General features: G+C 48.2%; 1 protein-coding gene across 1 annotated transcript in view; it reads right to left on the minus strand.

The window, feature by feature from the left end:
* Nucleotides 1-3,998: 3,998 nt before the first annotated feature.
* LOC139571389 (cilia- and flagella-associated protein 337-like) overlaps nt 3,999-18,714 on the minus strand; it is a 28,536-nt gene continuing 13,820 nt past the window's right edge. The window contains exons 15-20 of the mRNA XM_071394208.1: nt 16,327-16,472; nt 15,812-16,029; nt 14,388-14,542; nt 11,133-11,224; nt 5,484-5,630; nt 3,999-4,427 (exon numbers count right to left, since the gene is read on the minus strand). Coding sequence (XP_071250309.1) covers nt 4,284-4,427; nt 5,484-5,630; nt 11,133-11,224; nt 14,388-14,542; nt 15,812-16,029; nt 16,327-16,472 — 902 coding nt within the window. The 3' untranslated portion in view covers nt 3,999-4,283. The remainder of the gene's footprint in view (nt 4,428-5,483; nt 5,631-11,132; nt 11,225-14,387; nt 14,543-15,811; nt 16,030-16,326; nt 16,473-18,714) is intronic.

Here is an 18,714-nt window from a genome sequence, read left to right on the forward strand (position 1 = left end):
ATGTGTAAATATTTGTATGAACATAACAAGATTCAACAACAGAGACATAAACTGAACAAGTTCCACAGACCAACAGAAATTGAATAATGTACTGAACAAAGGGGGGGGGGGGGGGGGGCAACAAAATCAAAAGTAACAGTCAGTATCTGGTGTGGTCACCAGCTACATTAAGTACTGCAGTGTATCTCCTCCTCATGGACTGCACCAGATTTTCCCATTCTTGCTGTGAGATGTTACCCCACTCTTCTACCAAGGCACCTGGAAGTTTCCGGACATTTCAGGGGGGAATGTCCCTAGCCCTCACCTCCGATCCAACAGGTCCCAGACGTACTCAATGGGATTGAGATCCGGGCTCTTCGCTGGCCATGGCAGAACACTGACATTCCTGTCTTGCAGGAAATCACATACAGGACGAGCAGTATGGCTGGTGACATTGTCACGCTGGAGGGTCATGTCAGGATGAGCCTGCAGGAAGGGTACGACATGAAGGAGGAGGATGTCTTCCCTGTAACGCACTCCTTTGATATTGCCTGCAATGACAACAAGCTCAGTCCGATGATGCTGTGACACACCGCACCAGACCATGACGGACCCTTCACCTCCAAATCGATCCCGCTCCAGAGTACAGGCCTCGGTGTAAAGTCCTGTCTGGTCCAGTGACGGTGGGTTTGTGCCCATAGGCGACGTTATTGCCGGTGATGTCTGGTGAGAACCTGCCCTACAACAGACCTTACAAGCCCTCAGTCCAGCCTCTCTCAGCCTATTGCGGACAGTCTGAGCACTGATGGAGTGTGCGTTCCTGATGGAGTGTGTGTTCCTGGTGTAACTCGGGCAGTTGTTGTTGCCATCCTGTACCTGTTCCGCAGGTGTGATGTTCGGATGTACCGATCCTGTGCAGGTGTTGTTACACGTGGTCTGCCACTGCGAGGACAATCAGCTCTCCGTCCTGTCTCCCTGTAGCACTGTCTTAGGCGTCTCACAGTACGAACATTGCAATTTATTGCCCTGGCCACATCTGCAGTCCTCATGCCTCCTTGCAGCATGCCTAAGGCACGTTCACGCATATGAGCAGGGACCCTGGGCATCTTTACTTTGGTGTATTTCAGAGTCAGTAGAAAGGCCTCTTTAGTGTCCTAAGTTTTCCATAACTGTGACTTTAATTGCCTACCGTCTTTAAACCGTTCCACAGGTGCATGTTCATTCATTGTTTATGGTTCATTGAACAAGCATGGGAAACAGTGTTTAAACACTTTACAATGAAGATCTGTGAAGTTATTTGGATTTTTATAAATTATCTTTGAAAGAGGTTCCTGAAAAAGGGATGTTTATTTTTTTGCTGAGTTTATGTCTCCATATATTGGTATTTTAATACCACTTATGTCTCCATATATTGGTCTGTTAGTACCACTTACACTACCGGTAAAACCTTTTAGAACACCTAGTCATTCAATGTTTTTTCTTTATTTGTGCTATTTTCTACATTGTAGTAACCAAAATAGTGTTAAACAAATCAAAATATATGTTATATTTGAGATTCTTCAAGTAGCCACATTTTGCCTTGAAGACAGCTTTGCACACTCTTGACATTCTCGCAACCATCTTCATGAGCTGTGCCTTGTTGAAGTTTGTGGAATTTCTTTCCTTCTTAATGCGTTTGAGCCAATCAGTTGTGATGTGATAAGGTGGGGGGGGTTATACAGATGATATCCCTGTTTGGTAAAAGACCAAGTCCATATTAGGACAAGAACAGCTCAAATAAGTAAAGAGAAACAACAGTCAATTATTACTTTAAGACATGAAGGTCAGTCAATACGAACATTTCAAGAACTTTGAAGGTTTCTTCAAGTGCAGTCGCAAAAAACATCAAGCGTTATTGTCACGCTGGTATATAAGATGCAGGAGACAGGTGCAGGAATGCGTAACAGGGAATTTTATTTAGCCCAAATTACGGCGTGCCGTGTAAAGGCACGGGGACGAAGACCAATCAAACACGTAACAAAACACAGGGTTGAAACCCAAACAAAAGAGCGAGGATTACCTCGAATAAATAACACTAGCGCAGGATGATTATCACACGAGACGAGACCCATAATCATCTGCACAATCCACAATGGCACGAAAGCCCAGAACACACAGCACAGGTACTCACACGCTAAACGAACATGGGAACAATAATCGACAAGACCATGGAAACCAAAGGGCCCATATATACAAATACTAATCAGTGGGAATAGGGGACAGGTGTGCGTGATGAAATTTCAAAGATCACCATGCGCCAACAATGACATTCTAGATGATTCTGTGCTTCCAACTTTGTTGCAGTAGTTTGGGGAAGGCCTTTCCCTGTTTCAGTATGACAATACCCCCGTGCACAAAGCGTGGTCCATACAGAAATGGGTTGTCGAGATCGGTGTGGAAGAACTTGACTGGCCTGCACAGAGCCCTGACCTCAACCCCATCGAAACCTTTGGGATGCATTGGAACGCCGACTGCGAGCCAGGCCCAATCGCCCAACATCAGTGCCCAACCTCACTAATACTCTTGTGGCTGAATGGAAGCAAGTCCCCGCAGTAATGTTCCAACATCTAGTGGAACGCCTTCCCAGAAGAGTGGAGGCTGTTACAACGACAAGGGGGGGACCAACTCCATATTAATGCCCATGAGTTTGGAAACACAAATAGTGACTGGAGTCAGATTAAGCCGCACGCTTCAAGGATTTTAATGGCTTTGAATGAATGGAAAGAAAGGCATGAATACCCTGCTGCCTTTCCTGAGGTTTTGATGCACTTTTAGCACATATTTAGATTTTTTGTATAAAACCAGAATCAATAAGAAAAAATATTAAATAACAAAGAATTACTTTTTAAAAAATATAATAACAAATTGTATTTGGCTTTTCATAACAGCTTTTTTTATTCGATTATCACAGGGTTAGTACTGCCTACCCTGACTGCACGTCACTGCCTACCCTGATGGCACGTAACTGGGTGCTATGCTATGGCATGGTTTGTGTCCTGCCAGGGTAATGACTAAACTACTGGCTGGAACTCCTCTCTAGAGCATCAAAGGATTTTCTCCTCTCTCGTCCTTTATCTATTCATCTATTCATTTTATCACCTCTCCCCCCTCTTTCTCTCTCGCTCTCTCTCTCTCCTCCTCCTCCTCATCCAGTAGGTGAACGTATGATCTCCACATGTGTATTTCCAACTGTAAAGCATGGAGGAGGAGGTGTTATGGTGTGGGGGAGCTTTGCTGGTGACACTGGGATTTATTTAGAATTCAAGGCACACTTAACCAGCATGGCTACCACAGCATTCTGCAGCGATACGCCATCCCATCTGGTTTGGGCTTAGTGGGACTATCATTTGTTTTTCAACAGGACTATGACCAAACACACCTCCAGGCTGTTTAAGGGCTATTTGACCATGAAGGAGAATGATGGGTGCTGCATCAGATGACCTGGCCTACACAATCCCCCAACCTCAACCAAATTGAGATGGTTTGGGATGAGTCGGACCGAAGAGTGAAAGAAAAGGAGCCAAAAAGTGCTCAGCATATGTGGGAAATCCTTCAAGACTGTTGGAAAAGTATTCCAGGTGAAGCTGGTTGAGAGAATTCCAAGAGTGTGCAATGTTGTCATCAAGGCAAGGGTGGCTATTTGAAGAATCTCAAATATAAAATATATTTTTTTAACACTTATTTGGTTACTACATGAATCCATATGTGTTATTTCATTGTTTTGATATCTTCACTATTATTCTGAAATGCAGAAAATAGTCAAATAAGGAGAAACCCTTGAATGAGTAGGTGTTCTAAAACTTTTGACTGGTAGTGTATAATGTCTCCATATATTGGTCTAGTACCACCTATAATGTCTATGGAAATTGGTCTGTTAGTGCCTCCTATTGGTTGTAACTGTGGATGCTACATCGGTCTACTGTTTGAGCTGAGTTCAGCAGTGTGTTATTTTGTCAGAGGAAATTGAGATATGCTGATAATTCATTTAATGGGCTAATTATTTGGTTTTATTATTTATTATTATTATGAGTCGCATGTGAGGTATATATAATATCATGCATGTTACATATGACATATTATTACACTATAATCTGATAGGAGAAGAGGAGGAGGAGGAGAGGTGGAGAGGAAGAGGAGAAGGAAGTGGAGAAGGGGGAGAGGAAGAAGAGAAGGAGGTGAAGGATAAGGAGGAAAAGGAGGAGGGAAGGAGGAGGAGGAAGAGGAGGAAGAGGAGGAGGAGGAGAATAGGAGAAGGAAGAGGCTGGTCAGGTGGCTTCCTGTTCTTGCTCTGAGCTGTTGATTGACAGCTGTAGGGAGCTACGCCCCGCTTCACTCACACTACTCAGAGTCTGACGCTGCATCCAAGGGCTCATGGGTAAATCCTCCAGCAGGAACACCTGCTGACAGTCCTGGGAGAGTGGGAGAGGGAGAAAAGGAGACCGGAGGAGAGGAGGGTAAAGTAGGTGAATAGTGATGTGGCGATGAGAGGGAATGGAAGAGTTAAAGGAAGAGTTTTGAGGTTCAAAGTTTAGGTTGAGAATACATTTCTCATGCAGGCTTACGACTGATGTTCCAACAACAAAACATATATTCCCTCAAGGCCTGAGACTCTTTTTAAACCTCTCATTCTTTATCTTTCTCTTTCCATCCCTTCCTCTCTCCCTCACCAACCATCATTGAGTCGGCAGGCCAAAATCCTTCACTTCAGGCAGAGCATGGCAACAAACTCACAACAAACACAGGAAGACAGACAGAGAGGGGGATTTTAGTGGAAGAGAGAGGGAAATAGAGGAAGAGAGGGGGAAATAGAGGAAGAGAGGGGGAAATAGAGGGAAATAGAGGAAGAGAGAGGGAAATAGAGGAAGAGAGAGGGAAATAGAGGAAGAGAGAGGGAAATAGAGGAAGAGATAGGGAAATAGAGGAAGAGAGAGGGAAATAGAGGAAGAGAGAGGGAAATAGAGGAAGGCAATGAAGAGAGATTGTGAAAGAGAAGAAAATAAACTGTATCCAGAGTCTGTTGCTATGTAACCGTGCAGACAAATACATTTCTCCCCCAAAATTCTGAAATAGAACAGCAAATATTCCTTCTGCTCTGTTTTTATTACTCTTCCCTATCCATCATGCTTTTTCTTGGACTACTCCAGTCCTTCCGACCATGGAATGTTGCAGTCGCACTGTCTTTGCCTAAAGGATGTGGAGTTACGCTGTAAAATGTATTCTGCATTGATCACTGGTGCTTTTCAGTTCTATTTACTGGCAATTACTATTATAATACTGGTGTAAGAAACACAGATTTGAAAGTCAAGTTCATTAGCAACCAAATGTGTATAAACCCAGTAACAATACAATGCAATACAGTGCATGCATCAACAGTTGTTCAATTAGGTGTGTTAGTGTTGGGCTGCAACAAAAGCCTGTACACGCTCTGATGGACCCAGGTTTGATGACCTTTGACCTACACTCACCTGCACGGCCAGGGCCTGGAAGGGCGTGCACAAGCACCCGATGGGGAAGAGCTTATTGACGTTGATTTCACCAAACACCTGCCTCCTCTCTCTCCTAACTGCCATCTTCCTCTGGATGCCCCCATACAGCTGGTGACACTGAGACACCTGGGGGAGGAGGAGGGAGATTAGGTTCTGGTTGTAAATGGGAAACAATTGTGCCAGCAGGTGTAGTGTCTGTGTGTGTCTGTGAGAGAGGGAGTGAGAGGGAGTGAGAGGGAGGGAGAGGGAGGGAGAGAGAGAGAGGGAGTGAGAGGGAGTGAGAGGGAGGGAGGGAGAGAGGGAGTGAGAGGGAGTGAGAGGGAGTGAGAGGGAGGGAGAGGGAGGGAGAGAGAAAGAGGGAGTGAGAGGGAGTGAGAGGGAGGGAGGGAGTGAGAGGGAGGGAGTGAGAGGGAGTGAGAGGGAGGGAGGGAGAGAGAGAGGGAGAGAGAGAGGGAGTGAAAGGGAGGGAGAGGGAGGGAGAGAGCGCGGGGGAGAGAGAGAGGGGGAGAGAGAGGGAGAGAGCAGGAGAGAGTGAGAGAGAGGGAGAGAGAGGGAGAGAGAGGGAGAGAGCAGGAGAGAGAGAGAGAGAGGGAGAGAGAGAGAGGGAGAGAGAGAGAGGGAGAAAGCAGGAGAGAGAGGGAGAGAGAGGGAGTGAGAGGGAGTGAGAGGGAGTGAGAGGGAGTGAGAGGGAGGGAGAGAGAGAGAGGGAGTGAGAGGGAGTGAGAGGGAGGGAGGGAGAGAGAGAGGGAGAGAGAGAGGGAGAGAGAGAGGGAGTGAAAGGGAGGGAGAGGGAGGGAGAGAGCGGGAGAGAGAGAGAGAGAGAGGGGGAGAGAGAGGGAGAGAGCAGGAGAGAGTGAGAGAGAGGGAGAGAGAGGGAGAGAGAGGGAGAGAGCAGGAGAGAGAGAGAGAGAGGGAGAGAGAGAGAGGGAGAGAGAGAGGGAGAGAGCAGGAGAGAGAGGGAGAGAGCAGGAGAGAGAGAGAGAGAGAGAGAGAGAGAGAGAGAGAGAGAGAGAGAGAGAGAGAGAGAGAGAGAGAGAGAGGGAGAGAGAGAGAGAGAGAGTGGGAGAGAGAGAGAGGGAGAGAGAGAGCGGGAGAGAGAGAGAGAGGGAGAGAGCGGGAGAGAGAGGGAGAGAGAGAGAGAGAGAGAGCGGGAGAGAGAGGGAGAGAGCGGGAGAGAGGGAGAGAGAGGGAGAGAGCGGGAGAGAGAGAGAGAGAGAGAGGGAGAGAGACAGAGAGAGAGAGAGAGAGGGAGAGAGAGGGAGAGAGAGAGAGGGAGAGAGAGACTTACAGTTATTGCATTAATCTTAAGATAGCTACAGTAGGTGAGACATATTACGGTCATAGCAAGTCACTGTTATTGTTTGTTATTGTTTGAGACTAGTGTCAGACGTCTGACTATCTCTGGTAGTCAGTGATCATCTCTCTCCCGTCAACTGAACAGTCTGAACAGTCTGAACAGTCTGAACAGGCTCTGAGTTTACATGACTTGACAGCAGAATTCTGCAGTGTGTTGCTGTGTATTGGAGTTTGTGTTGGTGTGTGTGTTGGAATGTGTGTTGGAGCGTGAGTTGGAGCGTGAGTTGGAGCGTGAGTTGGAGCGTGAGTTGGAGCGTGTGTTGGAGCGTGTGTTGGATCGTGTGTTGGAGCGTGAGTTGGAGCGTGAGTTGGAGCGTGTGTTGGAGCGTGAGTTGGAACGTGAGTTGGAGCGTGTGTTGGAGCGTGTGTTGGAGCGTGTGTTGGAGCGTGAGTTGGAGGGTGAGTTGGAGCGTGAGTTGGAGCGTGTGTTGGAGCGTGTGTTGGAGCGTGTGTTGGAGCGTGTGTTGGACCGTGAGTTGGAGGGTGAGTTGGAGCGTGAGTTGGAGCGTGTGTTGGAGCGTGTGTTGGAGCGTGTGTTGGAGCGTGAGTTGGAGCGTGAGTTGGAGCGTGAGTTGGAGCGTGTGTTGGAGCGTGTGTTGGAGCGTGAGTTGGAGCGTGAGTTGGAACGTGTGTTGGAGCGTGTGTTGGAGCGTGTGTTGGAGCGTGTGTTGGAGCGTGTGTTGGAGCGTGAGTTGGAGCGTGTGTTGGAGCGTGTGTTGGAGCGTGAGTTGGAGCGTGAGTTGGAGCGTGTGTTGGAGCGTGTGTTGGAGCGTGTGTTGGAGCGTGTGTTGGAGCGAGAGTTGGAGCGTGTGTTGGAGCGTGTGTTGGAGCGTGTGTTGGAGCGTGAGTTGGAGCGTGAGTTGGAGCGTGTGTTGGAGCGTGAGTTGGAGCGTGTGTTGGAGCGTGAGTTGGAGCGTGTGTTGGAGCGTGAGTTGGAGCGTGAGTTGGAGCGTGAGTTGGAGCGTGAGTTGGAGCGTGTGTTGGAGCGTGTGTTGGAGCGTGTGTTGGAGCGTGTGTTGGAGCGTGAGTTGGAGCGTGTGTTGGAGCGTGTGTTGGAGCGTGAGTTGGAGCGTGTGTTGGAGCGTGAGTTGGAGCGTGTGTTGGAGCGTGTGTTGGAGCGTGTGTTGGAGCGTGAGTTGGAGCGTGTGTTGGAGCGTGTGTTGGAGCGTGTGTTGGAGCGTGAGTTGGATCGTGTGTTGGAGAGTGTGTTGGAGCGTGAGTTGGAGCGTGTGTTGGAGCGTGAGTTGGAGCGTGTGTTGGAGCGTGAGTTGGAGCGTGTGTTGGAGCGTGTGTTGGAGCGTGTGTTGGAGCGTGTGTTGGAGCGTGAGTTGGATCGTGTGATGGAGCGTGTGTTGGAGCGTAAGTTGGAGCGTGTGTTGGAGCGTGTGTTGGAGCGTGTGTTGGAGCGTGTGTTGGAGCGTGTGTTGGAGCGTGAGTTGGAGCGTGTGTTGGAGCGTGTGTTGGAGCGTGAGTTGGAGCGTGTGTTGGAGCGTGAGTTGGAGCGTGTGTTGGAGCGTGTGTTGGAGCGTGTGTTGGAGCGTGTGTTGGAGCGTGAGTTGGAGCGTGTGTTGGAGCGTGTGTTGGAGCGTGAGTTGGAGCGTGAGTTGGAGCGTGTGTTGGAGCGTGAGTTGGAGCGTGTGTTGGAGCGTGAGTTGGAGCGTGAGTTGGAGCGTGTGTTGGAGCGTGTGTTGGAGCGTGTGTTGGAGCGTGAGTTGGAGAGTGTGTTGGAGCGTGTGTTGGAGCGTGTGTTGGAGCGTGTGTTGGAGCGTGTGTTGGAGCGTGTGTTGGAGCGTGAGTTGGAGCGTGAGTTGGAGCGTGAGTTGGAGCGTGAGTTGGAGCGTGAGTTGGAGCGTGAGTTGGAGCGTGAGTTGGAGGGTGAGTTGGAGAGTGTGTTGGAGCGTGTGTTGGAGCGTGTGTTGGAGCGTGAGTTGGAGCGTGAGTTGGAGAGTGTGTTGGAGCGTGTGTTGGAGCGTGTGTTGGAGCGTGAGTTGGAGAGTGTGTTGGAGCGTGTGTTGGAGCGTGTGTTGGAGCGTGTGTTGGAGCGTGTGTTGGAGCGTGTGTTGGAGCGTGAGTTGGAGCGTGAGTTGGAGCGTGAGTTGGAGCGTGAGTTGGAGCGTGAGTTGGAGAGTGTGTTGGAGCGTGTGTTGGAGCGTGTGTTGGAGCGTGAGTTGGAGAGTGTGTTGGAGCGTGTGTTGGAGCGTGTGTTGGAGCGTGTGTTGGAGCGTGTGTTGGAGCGTGTGTTGGAGCGTGAGTTGGAGCGTGAGTTGGAGCGTGAGTTGGAGCGTGAGTTGGAGCGTGAGTTGGAGCGTGAGTTGGAGCGTGAGTTGGAGGGTGAGTTGGAGCGTGAGTTGGAGGGTGTGTTGGAGCGTGAGTTGGAGCGTGTGTTGGAGCGTGTGTTGGAGCGTGTGTTGGAGCGTGTGTTGGAGCGTGAGTTGGAGCGTGAGTTGGAGCGTGTGTTGGAGCGTGAGTTGGAGCGTGTGTTGGAGCGTGAGTTGGAGCGTGAGTTGGAGCGTGAGTTGGAGCGTGTGTTGGAGCGTGAGTTGGAGCGTGAGTTGGAGCGTGAGTTGGAGCGTGTGTTGGAGCGTGAGTTGGAGCGTGAGTTGGAGCGTGTGTTGAAGCGTGTGTTGAAGCGTGAGTTGGAGCGTGAGTTGGAGCGTGTGTTGGAGCGTGAGTTGGAGCGTGTGTTGGAGCGTGTGTTGGAGCGTGAGTTGGAGCGTGTGTTGGAGCGTGTGTTGGAGCGTGTGTTGGAGCGTGTGTTGGAGCGTGTGTTGGAGCGTGAGTTGGAGCGTGAGTTGGAGCGTGAGTTGGAGCGTGAGTTGGAGCGTCAGTTGGAGCGTGAGTTGGAGGGTGAGTTGGAGCGTGAGTTGGAGGGTGTGTTGGAGCGTGAGTTGGAGCGTGTGTTGGAGCGTGTGTTGGAGCGTGTGTTGGAGCGTGTGTTGGAGCGTGAGTTGGAGCGTGTGTTGGAGCGTGTGTTGGAGCGTGAGTTGGAGCGTGTGTTGGAGCGTGAGTTGGAGCGTGTGTTGGAGCGTGAGTTGGAGCGTGAGTTGGAGCGTGAGTTGGAGCGTGTGTTGGAGCGTGAGTTGGAGCGTGAGTTGGAGCGTGAGTTGGAGCGTGTGTTGGAGCGTGAGTTGGAGCGTGAGTTGGAGCGTGAGTTGGAGCGTGTGTTGAAGCGTGTGTTGAAGCGTGAGTTGGAGCGTGAGTTGGAGCGTGTGTTGAAGCGTGAGTTGGAGCGTGAGTTGGAGTGTGACTTGGAGTCAGTCTTACCCTGATGTGTTGAGGGTGACTTGGAGTCAGTCTTACCCTGATGTGTTGAGTGTGACTTGGAGTCAGTCTTACCCTGATGTGTTGAGTGTGACTTGGAGTCAGTCTTACCCTGATGTGTTGAGTGTGACTTGGAGTCAGTCTTACCCTGATGTGTTGAATGTGACTTGGAGTCAGTCTTACCCTGATGTGTTGAGGGTGACTTGGAGTCAGTCTTACCCTGATGTGTTGAGTGTGACTTGGAGTCAGTCTTACCCTGATGTGTTGAGTGTGACTTGGAGTCAGTCTTACCCTGATGTGTTGAGTGTGACTTGGAGTCAGTCTTACCCTGATGTGTTGAGTGTGACTTGGAGTCAGTCTTACCCTGATGTGTTGAGTGTGACTTGGAGTCAGTCTTACCCTGATGTGTTGAGTGTGACTTGGAGTCAGTCTTACCCTGATGTGTTGAGTGTGACTTGGAGTCAGTCTTACCCTGATGTGTTGAGTGTGACTTGGAGTCAGTCTTACCCTGATGTGTTGAGTGTGACTTGGAGTCAGTCTTACCCTGATGTGTTGAGTGTGACTTGGAGTCAGTCTTACCCTGATGTGTTGAGTGTGACTTGGAGTCAGTCTTACCCTGATGTGTTGAGTGTGACTTGGAGTCAGTCTTACCCTGATGTGTTGAGTGTGACTTGGAGTCAGTCTTACCCTGATGTGTTGAGTGTGAGTTGGAGTCAGTCTTACCCTGATGTGTTGAGTGTGACTTGGAGTCAGTCTTACCCTGATGTGTTGAGTGTGACTTGGAGTCAGTCTTACCCTGATGTGTTGAGTGTGACTTGGAGTCAGTCTTACCCTGATGTGTTGAGTGTGACTTGGAGTCAGTCTTACCCTGATGTGTTGAGTGTGACTTGGAGTCAGTCTTACCCTGATGTGTTGAGTGTGACTTGGAGTCAGTCTTACCCTGATGTGTTGAGTGTGACTTGGAGTCAGTCTTACCCTGATGTGTTGAGTGTGACTTGGAGTCAGTCTTACCCTGATGTGTTGAGTGTGACTTGGAGCAGGGCTCTCCTCTGTGCCGACAGGCCCTGTCTGGTTCTCTGGTGTTGGGGCTTCCTCTACAGGCCCTGCAGGGAGGAAACTGTTTAATGTGGGTATAACCATGTGTGTGTGTGTGTGTTTGTGTGTGTGTGTGTGTGTGTGTGTGTGTGTGTGTGTGTGTGTGTGTGTGTGTGTGTGTGTGTGTGTGTGTGTGTGTGTGTGTGTGGACGTGTTTAACTATTCTTGTGGGGACCAGAAGTCCCTACAAGAATAGTAAACAAAGTAAAAATTGACCAACTGGGGACATTTTGTTAGTCCCCACAAGGACAAATGCTATTTCTAGGGGGTTTAGGGTTAAGGTTAGAATTAGTGTTAGGGTTATATTTAAGTTAAATATTAAGGTTAGGAGCTAGGGTTAGTTGTAGGGTTAGGGTTAGGAGCTAGGGTTAGGTTTAGGGTTAGGATAAAGTTTAGGTTTTTGGGTTAGGGTTAGGGTTAGGGTTAAGGTTAGGGTTAGGGTTAGGGTAAGAGTACGGGTTAGGATTAGGGTTAGGTGTTAGGGAAAATAGGATTTTGAATGGGACTGAATTGTATGTCCCCACAAGGTTAGCTGTACAAGACTGTGTGTGTGTGTGTGTGTGTGTGTGTGTGTGTGTGTGTGTGTGTGTGTGTGTGTGTGTGTGTGTGTGTGTGTGTGTGTGTGTGTGTGTGTGTGTGTGTGTGTGTGTGTGTGTGTGTGTGTGTGTGTGTGTGTGTGTGTGTGTGTGTGTGTGTGTGTGTGCGTGTGGCTTGAAAGAGGAGTAATAATAATCAATTATTTTGACAGGGACATAGGCAGACTAGGAGAGGAACGTGTACACACACACCTCAATTCTAGCCTCTGGGTCCTGACTGGAACGTTTGCCAAACATACTAAACTACGGCTCCAATTCTACTGTTCTAGAATGTCAAGAATGTCCAGAGTCCGTGCTTTATAACGCAGTTAAATTGAATTATAGTATCAGGTTTTATTGGGTCTGGCTATGACCTCTCTGGCTTTACAGTGATCTTTCTCCTTCCACTGTGTGTCAGACTCCTGTCGTAGGGCCACTGTGTGTCAGACTCCTGTCGTAGGGCCACTGTGTGTCAGACTCCTGTCGTAGGGCCACTGTGTGTCAGACTCCTGTCGTAGGGCCACTGTGTGTCAGACTCCTGTCGTAGGGCCACTGTGTGTCAGACTCCTGTCGTAGGGCCACTGTGTGTTAGACTCCTGTCGTAGGGCCACTGTGTGTTAGACTCCTGTCGTAGGGCCACTGTGTGTTAGACTCCTGTCGTAGGGCCACTGTGTCAGACTCCTGTCGTAGGGCCACTGTGTTTCAGTCTCCTGTCGTAGGGCCACTGTGTCAGACTCCTGTCGTAGGGCCACTGTGTGTCAGTCTCCTGTCGTAGGGCCACTGTGTCCGACTCCTGTCGTAGGGCCACTGTGTGTCAGACTCCTGTCGTAGGGCCACTGTGTCAGACTCCTGTCGTAGGGCCACTGTGTGTTAGACTCCTGTCGTAGGGCCACTGTGTGTTAAACTCCTGTCCTAGGGCCACTGTGTCAGTCTCCTGTCGTAGGGCCACTGTGTGTTAGACTCCTGTCGTAGGGCCACTGTGTCAGTCTCCTGTCGTGGGGCCACTGTGTGTCAGACTCCTGTCGTAGGGCCACTGTGTCAGACTCCTGTCGTAGGGCCACTGTGTGTTAGACTCCTGTCGTAGGGCCACTGTGTGTTAGACTCCTATCGTAGGGCCACTGTGTCAGACTCCTGCCGTAGGGCCACTGTGTGTCAGACTCCTGTCGTAGGGCCACTGTGTCAGACTCCTGTCGTAGGGCCACTGTGTCAGACTCCTGCCGTAGGGCCACTGTGTCAGACTCCTGTCGTAGGGCCACTGTGTCAGACTCCTGTCGTAGGGCCACTGTGTCAGACTCCTATCGTAGGGCCACTGTATCAGACTCCTATCGTAGGGCCACTGTGTCAGACTCCTGTCGTAGGGCCACTGTGTGTCAGACTCCTGTCGTAGGGCCACTGTATCAGACTCCTATCGTAGGGCCACTGTATCAGACTCCTATCGTAGGGCCACTGTGTCAGACTCCTGTCGTAGGGCCACTGTGTGTCAGACTCCTGTCGTAGGGCCACTGTGTGTCAGACTCCTGTCGTAGGGCCACTGTGTTTCAGTCTCCTGTCGTAGGGCCACTGTGTCAGACTCCTGTCGTAGGGCCACTGTGTGTCAGTCTCCTGTCGTAGGGCCACTGTGTCCGACTCCTGTCGTAGGGCCACTGTGAGTCAGACTCCTGTCGTAGGGCCACTGTGTCAGACTCCTGTCGTAGGGCCACTGTGTGTTAGACTCCTGTCGTAGGGCCACTGTGTGTTAGACTCCTGTCGTAGGGCCACTGTGTCAGTCTCCTGTCGTAGGGCCACTGTGTCAGACTCCTGTCGTAGGGCCACTGTGTGTCAGACTCCTGTCGTAGGGCCACTGTGTGTCAGACTCCTGTCGTAGGGCCACTGTGTGTCAGACTCCTGTCGTAGGGCCACTGTGTGTCAGACTCCTATCGTAGGGCCACTGTGTCAGACTCCTGTCGTAGGGCCACTGTGTGTCAGACTCCTGTCGTAGGGCCACTGTGTCAGACTCCTGTCGTAGGGCCACTGTGTCAGACTCCTGCCGTAGGGCCACTGTGTCAGACTCCTGTCGTAGGGCCACTGTGTCAGACTCCTGTCGTAGGGCCACTGTGTCAGACTCCTGCCGTAGGGCCACTGTGTCAGACTCCTGTCGTAGGGCCACTGTGTCAGACTCCTGTCGTAGGGCCACTGTATCAGACTCCTATCGTAGGGCCACTGTATCAGACTCCTATCGTAGGGCCACTGTGTCAGACTCCTGTCGTAGGGCCACTGTGTCAGACTCCTGTCGTAGGGCCACTGTGTGTCAGACTCCTGTCGTAGGGCCACTGTGTGTCAGACTCCTGTCGTAGGGCCACTGTGTGTTAGACTCCTGTCGTAGGGCCACTGTGTGTCAGACTCCTGTCGTAGTGCCACTGTGTGTGTAGTTTTTGTTTGTTTGTATGTGTGTGTGTGTGTGTGTGTGTGTGTGTGTGTGTGTGTGTGTGTGTGTGTGTGTGTGTGTGTGTGTGTGTGTGTGTGTGTGTGTGTGTGTGTGTGTGTGTGTGTGTGTGTGTTTCTGTCCATGTGTGGGGGACTGTGTGTATGAACACACCTGTTTGTTGCTAATAGTTACCTTCATAAATCCATTCCTCCGGTGAACCCTGACCCCCGCTGAAAAGGTCAGATGTTTGACCTGTGACCTCGCTGCTCTGTGATTGGTCACTTTCACTCTCAATCTTCTCCTCCCTTTCTTCCTTCTCCTCCTCAGCCAGGTTGTTTACCTGGCCTCTGTATAGAAAACAGCCAGGTTGTTTACCTGGTCTCTGTATAGAAAACAGCCAGGTTGTTTACCTGGTCTCTGTACAGAAAACAGCCAGGTTGTTTACCTGGTCTCTGTATAGAAAAGTTTGATAAACGTACATCTAACCTTGACTTATCATTGATATAAATCACTTTCAAGAGAGACTTTGTAGAAAACATTTGACTAATGATCTGTTTTTTGAGAACCTATGTTTCAGGGAGCTTAATTGTCCAGTAAACATCTAATGACATGTTTTTGTATGCTACAGTGTTTACTAGGGTTGTACCACAGTGACCTCATGACCACTAAAACCATACCACTCACACTGTCACACCAGGCCTGCTCTCGGAGATAGTAGTTATCATGCCCTCAGATAACATATTGATTAGTGTGTGTGCCTCTTTCCCTTGGGAAGATTGATGGCGTTCTGTTCACCACATCCCCACAACAGCAAACGGTCGCTATGGGTGACTCTCTCTATCCACTCACTCACACACGCACTACTGAAAACCGTCCATACCGAACCAAACTCCATCTGGTTTAATTTAGCTATGTTTACAGTAAACTTTCAACAGGAGTCAACCAATGTGGTTGTCGAAAAAGTTAGCCAATTCATCAGGATTTCTTTCTCATGGCTTCCCATCAGAATTCACCCGCCCACCCACCCACGCACGCACGCACGCACAATCCCACACACACACACACACACACACACACACACACACACACACACACACACACACACACACACACACACACACACACACACACACACACACACACACACACACACACACACACACACACACACACACACACACACACACACACAGAGTGAGTCTCTACAGTTCAGCCAAGCCCTCTTCTATGCCTCCTACAAATCCTCTTCAACATTTTAACATCATTCAACATCATTCATTTGATGCAAATCTCTCATTTTGTGTGTTTTTCTTGAGTCTAGAAATACACCCGGTTCTTACAGAAATATTCTCCAGCCCACATCGACACACCAGGCCAGGCTGCTTAATTCTGTGGTACTTTCAGATCTATAATGGGAGCCATTTTAGAGTTATATATATAAAAGACTACAAAGGAGTAGATTGAGAAAGCCTGCGGTAGGCCTAGAAGTTACATGAGGACAACAAAAAGAAGTTAGGAAAAATGGAGACCCATAAAACAGTAGATGTTTAGAACTTAGTGATGTTGATCCAAGTGGACTACTTCTGGATTACTGACAGAAAAGACCACTTCAGTACCTGCAGGTGTGGTGAGGGCCTGGGTCAGTGAGGCTCCACTGTGGTTCCTGTCCAAAGGAACCTACATTCCCTCCCTCCCCCGTCCACACTCTGCTGGTCCCATCCACAGAGCCAGAGAGGAAGAAGAGTCTCTCTGTGTACACCAGCACCTCAACACTCACTATCGCCCCCTCATGGGCCCTCCAGGAATGCAGGAGAGGAGGGTGGCTTGAGGAGGGCTGGGGAGGTGAAACATGTGAAGATAGAGTACAGTGTAAAACACATAAAACAGAGGTGTGTCATACATTAGCATTTACTATACTCAAAAATTCACTGACACTCACACATTCACATTCACATTCACATACATGTACACACACACACACACACACACACACACACACACACACACACACACACACACACACACACACACACACACACACACACACACACACACACACACACACACACACACACACACACACACACACACACACACACACACACACACACACACACACACCAACCCTGACCTCCTGTGTGATGTAGAGCGCGTACTGAGAGATGTCCCAGACCTGAACACACCCTGCTGTGTCTCCAGTGACCAGGATGTTGTTCTCCTGGTCTGAAGTCAGCCCCAACACACACTCCTTCTCTCCACCAGGGGCATAGAACTGACCTGAGAGGGAGAGTGGGAGAGAGAGATGATAATACTGTATACTCCAGACAGAGAGATGATAATACTGTATACTCCAGACAGAGAGATGATAATACTGTATACTCCAGATAGAGAGAGATGATAATACTGTATACTCCAGACAGAGAGAGATGATAATACTGTATACTCCAGACAGAGAGATGATAATACTGTATACTCCAGATAGAGAGAGATGATAATACTGTATACTCCAGACAGAGAGAGATGATAATACTGTATACTCCAGACAGAGAGATGATAATACTGTATACTCCAGATAGAGAGAGATGATAATACTGTATACTCCAGACAGAGAGAGATGATAATACTGTATACTCCAGACAGAGAGATGATAATACTGTATACTCCAGATAGAGAGAGATGGTAATACTGTATACTCCAGACAGAGAGATGATAATACTGTATACTCCAGATAGAGAGAGATGATAATACTGTATACTCCAGACAGAGAGAGATGATAATACTGTATACTCCAGACAGAGAGAGATGATAATACTGTATACTCCAGATAGAGAGAGATGATAATACTGTATACTCCAGACAGAGAGAGATGATAATACTGTATACTCCAGACAGAGAGATGATAATACTGTATACTCCAGATAGAGAGAGATGATAATACTGTATACTCCAGACAGAGAGAGATGATAATACTGTATACTCCAGACAGAGAGATGATAATACTGTATACTCCAGATAGAGAGAGATGATAATACTGTATACTCCAGACAGAGAGAGATGATAATACTGTATACTCCAGACAGAGAGATGATAATACTGTATACTCCAGATAGAGAGAGATGGTAATACTGTATACTCCAGACAGAGAGATGATAATACTGTATACTCCAGATAGAGAGAGATGATAATACTGTATACTCCAGACAGAGAGAGATGATAATACTGTATACTCCAGACAGAGAGAGATGATAATACTGTATACTCCAGATAGAGAGAGATGATAATACTGTATACTCCAGACAGAGAGAGATGATAATACTGTATACTCCAGACAGAGAGATGATAATACTGTATACTCCAGATAGAGAGAGATGATAATACTGTATACTCCAGACAGAGAGAGATGATAATACTGTATACTCCAGACAGAGAGATGATAATACTGTATACTCCAGATAGAGAGAGATGATAATACTGTATACTCCAGACAGAGAGAGATGATAATACTGTATACTCCAGACAGAGAGATGATAATACTGTATGCTCCAGATAGAGAGAGATGGTAATACTGTATACTCCAGACAGAGAGATGATAATACTGTATACTCCAGACAGAGAGAGATGATAATACTGTATACTCCAGAGAGAGAGATGATAATACTGTATACTCCAGACAGAGAGAGATGATAATACTGTATACTCCAGACAGATAGAAATGATAACTGTATACTCCAGACAGAGAGAGATGATAATACTGTATACTCCAGATAGAGAGAGATGATAATACTGTATACTCCATACAGAGAGATGATAATACTGTATACTCCAGACAGAGAGAGATGATAATACTGTATACTCCAGACAGAGAGAGATGATAATACTGTATACTCCAGACAGAGAGAGATGATAATACTGTACACTCCAGACAGAGAGAGATGATAATACTGTATACTCCAGACAGAGAGATATGATAATACTGTATACTCCATACAGAGAGATATGATAATACTGTATACTCCAGAGAGAGAGATGATAATACTGTATACTCCAGACAGAGAGAGATGATAATACTGTATACTCCAGAGAGAGAAATGATAATACTGTATACTCCAGAGAGAGAGATGATAATGCTGTATACTCCAGACAGAGAGAAATGATAATACTGTATACTCCAGATAGAGAGATGATAATACTGTATACTCCAGACAGAGAGAAATGATAATACTGTATACTCCAGATAGAGAGATGATAATACTGTATACTTCAGAGAGAGAGATGATAATACTGTATACTCCAGATAGAGAGATGATAATACTGTATACTCCAGATAGAGAGATGATAATACTGTATACTCCAGAGAGAGAGATGATAATACTGTATACTCCAGACAGAGAGAGATGATACTACTGTATTCTGCAGACAGAGAGAGATGATAATACTGTATATGTGTCCTGGTTACCATGAGTGTGTGTGTCCTGGTTACCATGAGTGTGTGTGTCCTGGTTACTGTGAGTGTGTGTGT

The sequence above is a fragment of the Salvelinus alpinus genome, chromosome 3 (assembly GCF_045679555.1).
Source record: "Salvelinus alpinus chromosome 3, SLU_Salpinus.1, whole genome shotgun sequence".
Taxonomy (NCBI): domain Eukaryota; kingdom Metazoa; phylum Chordata; class Actinopteri; order Salmoniformes; family Salmonidae; genus Salvelinus; species Salvelinus alpinus.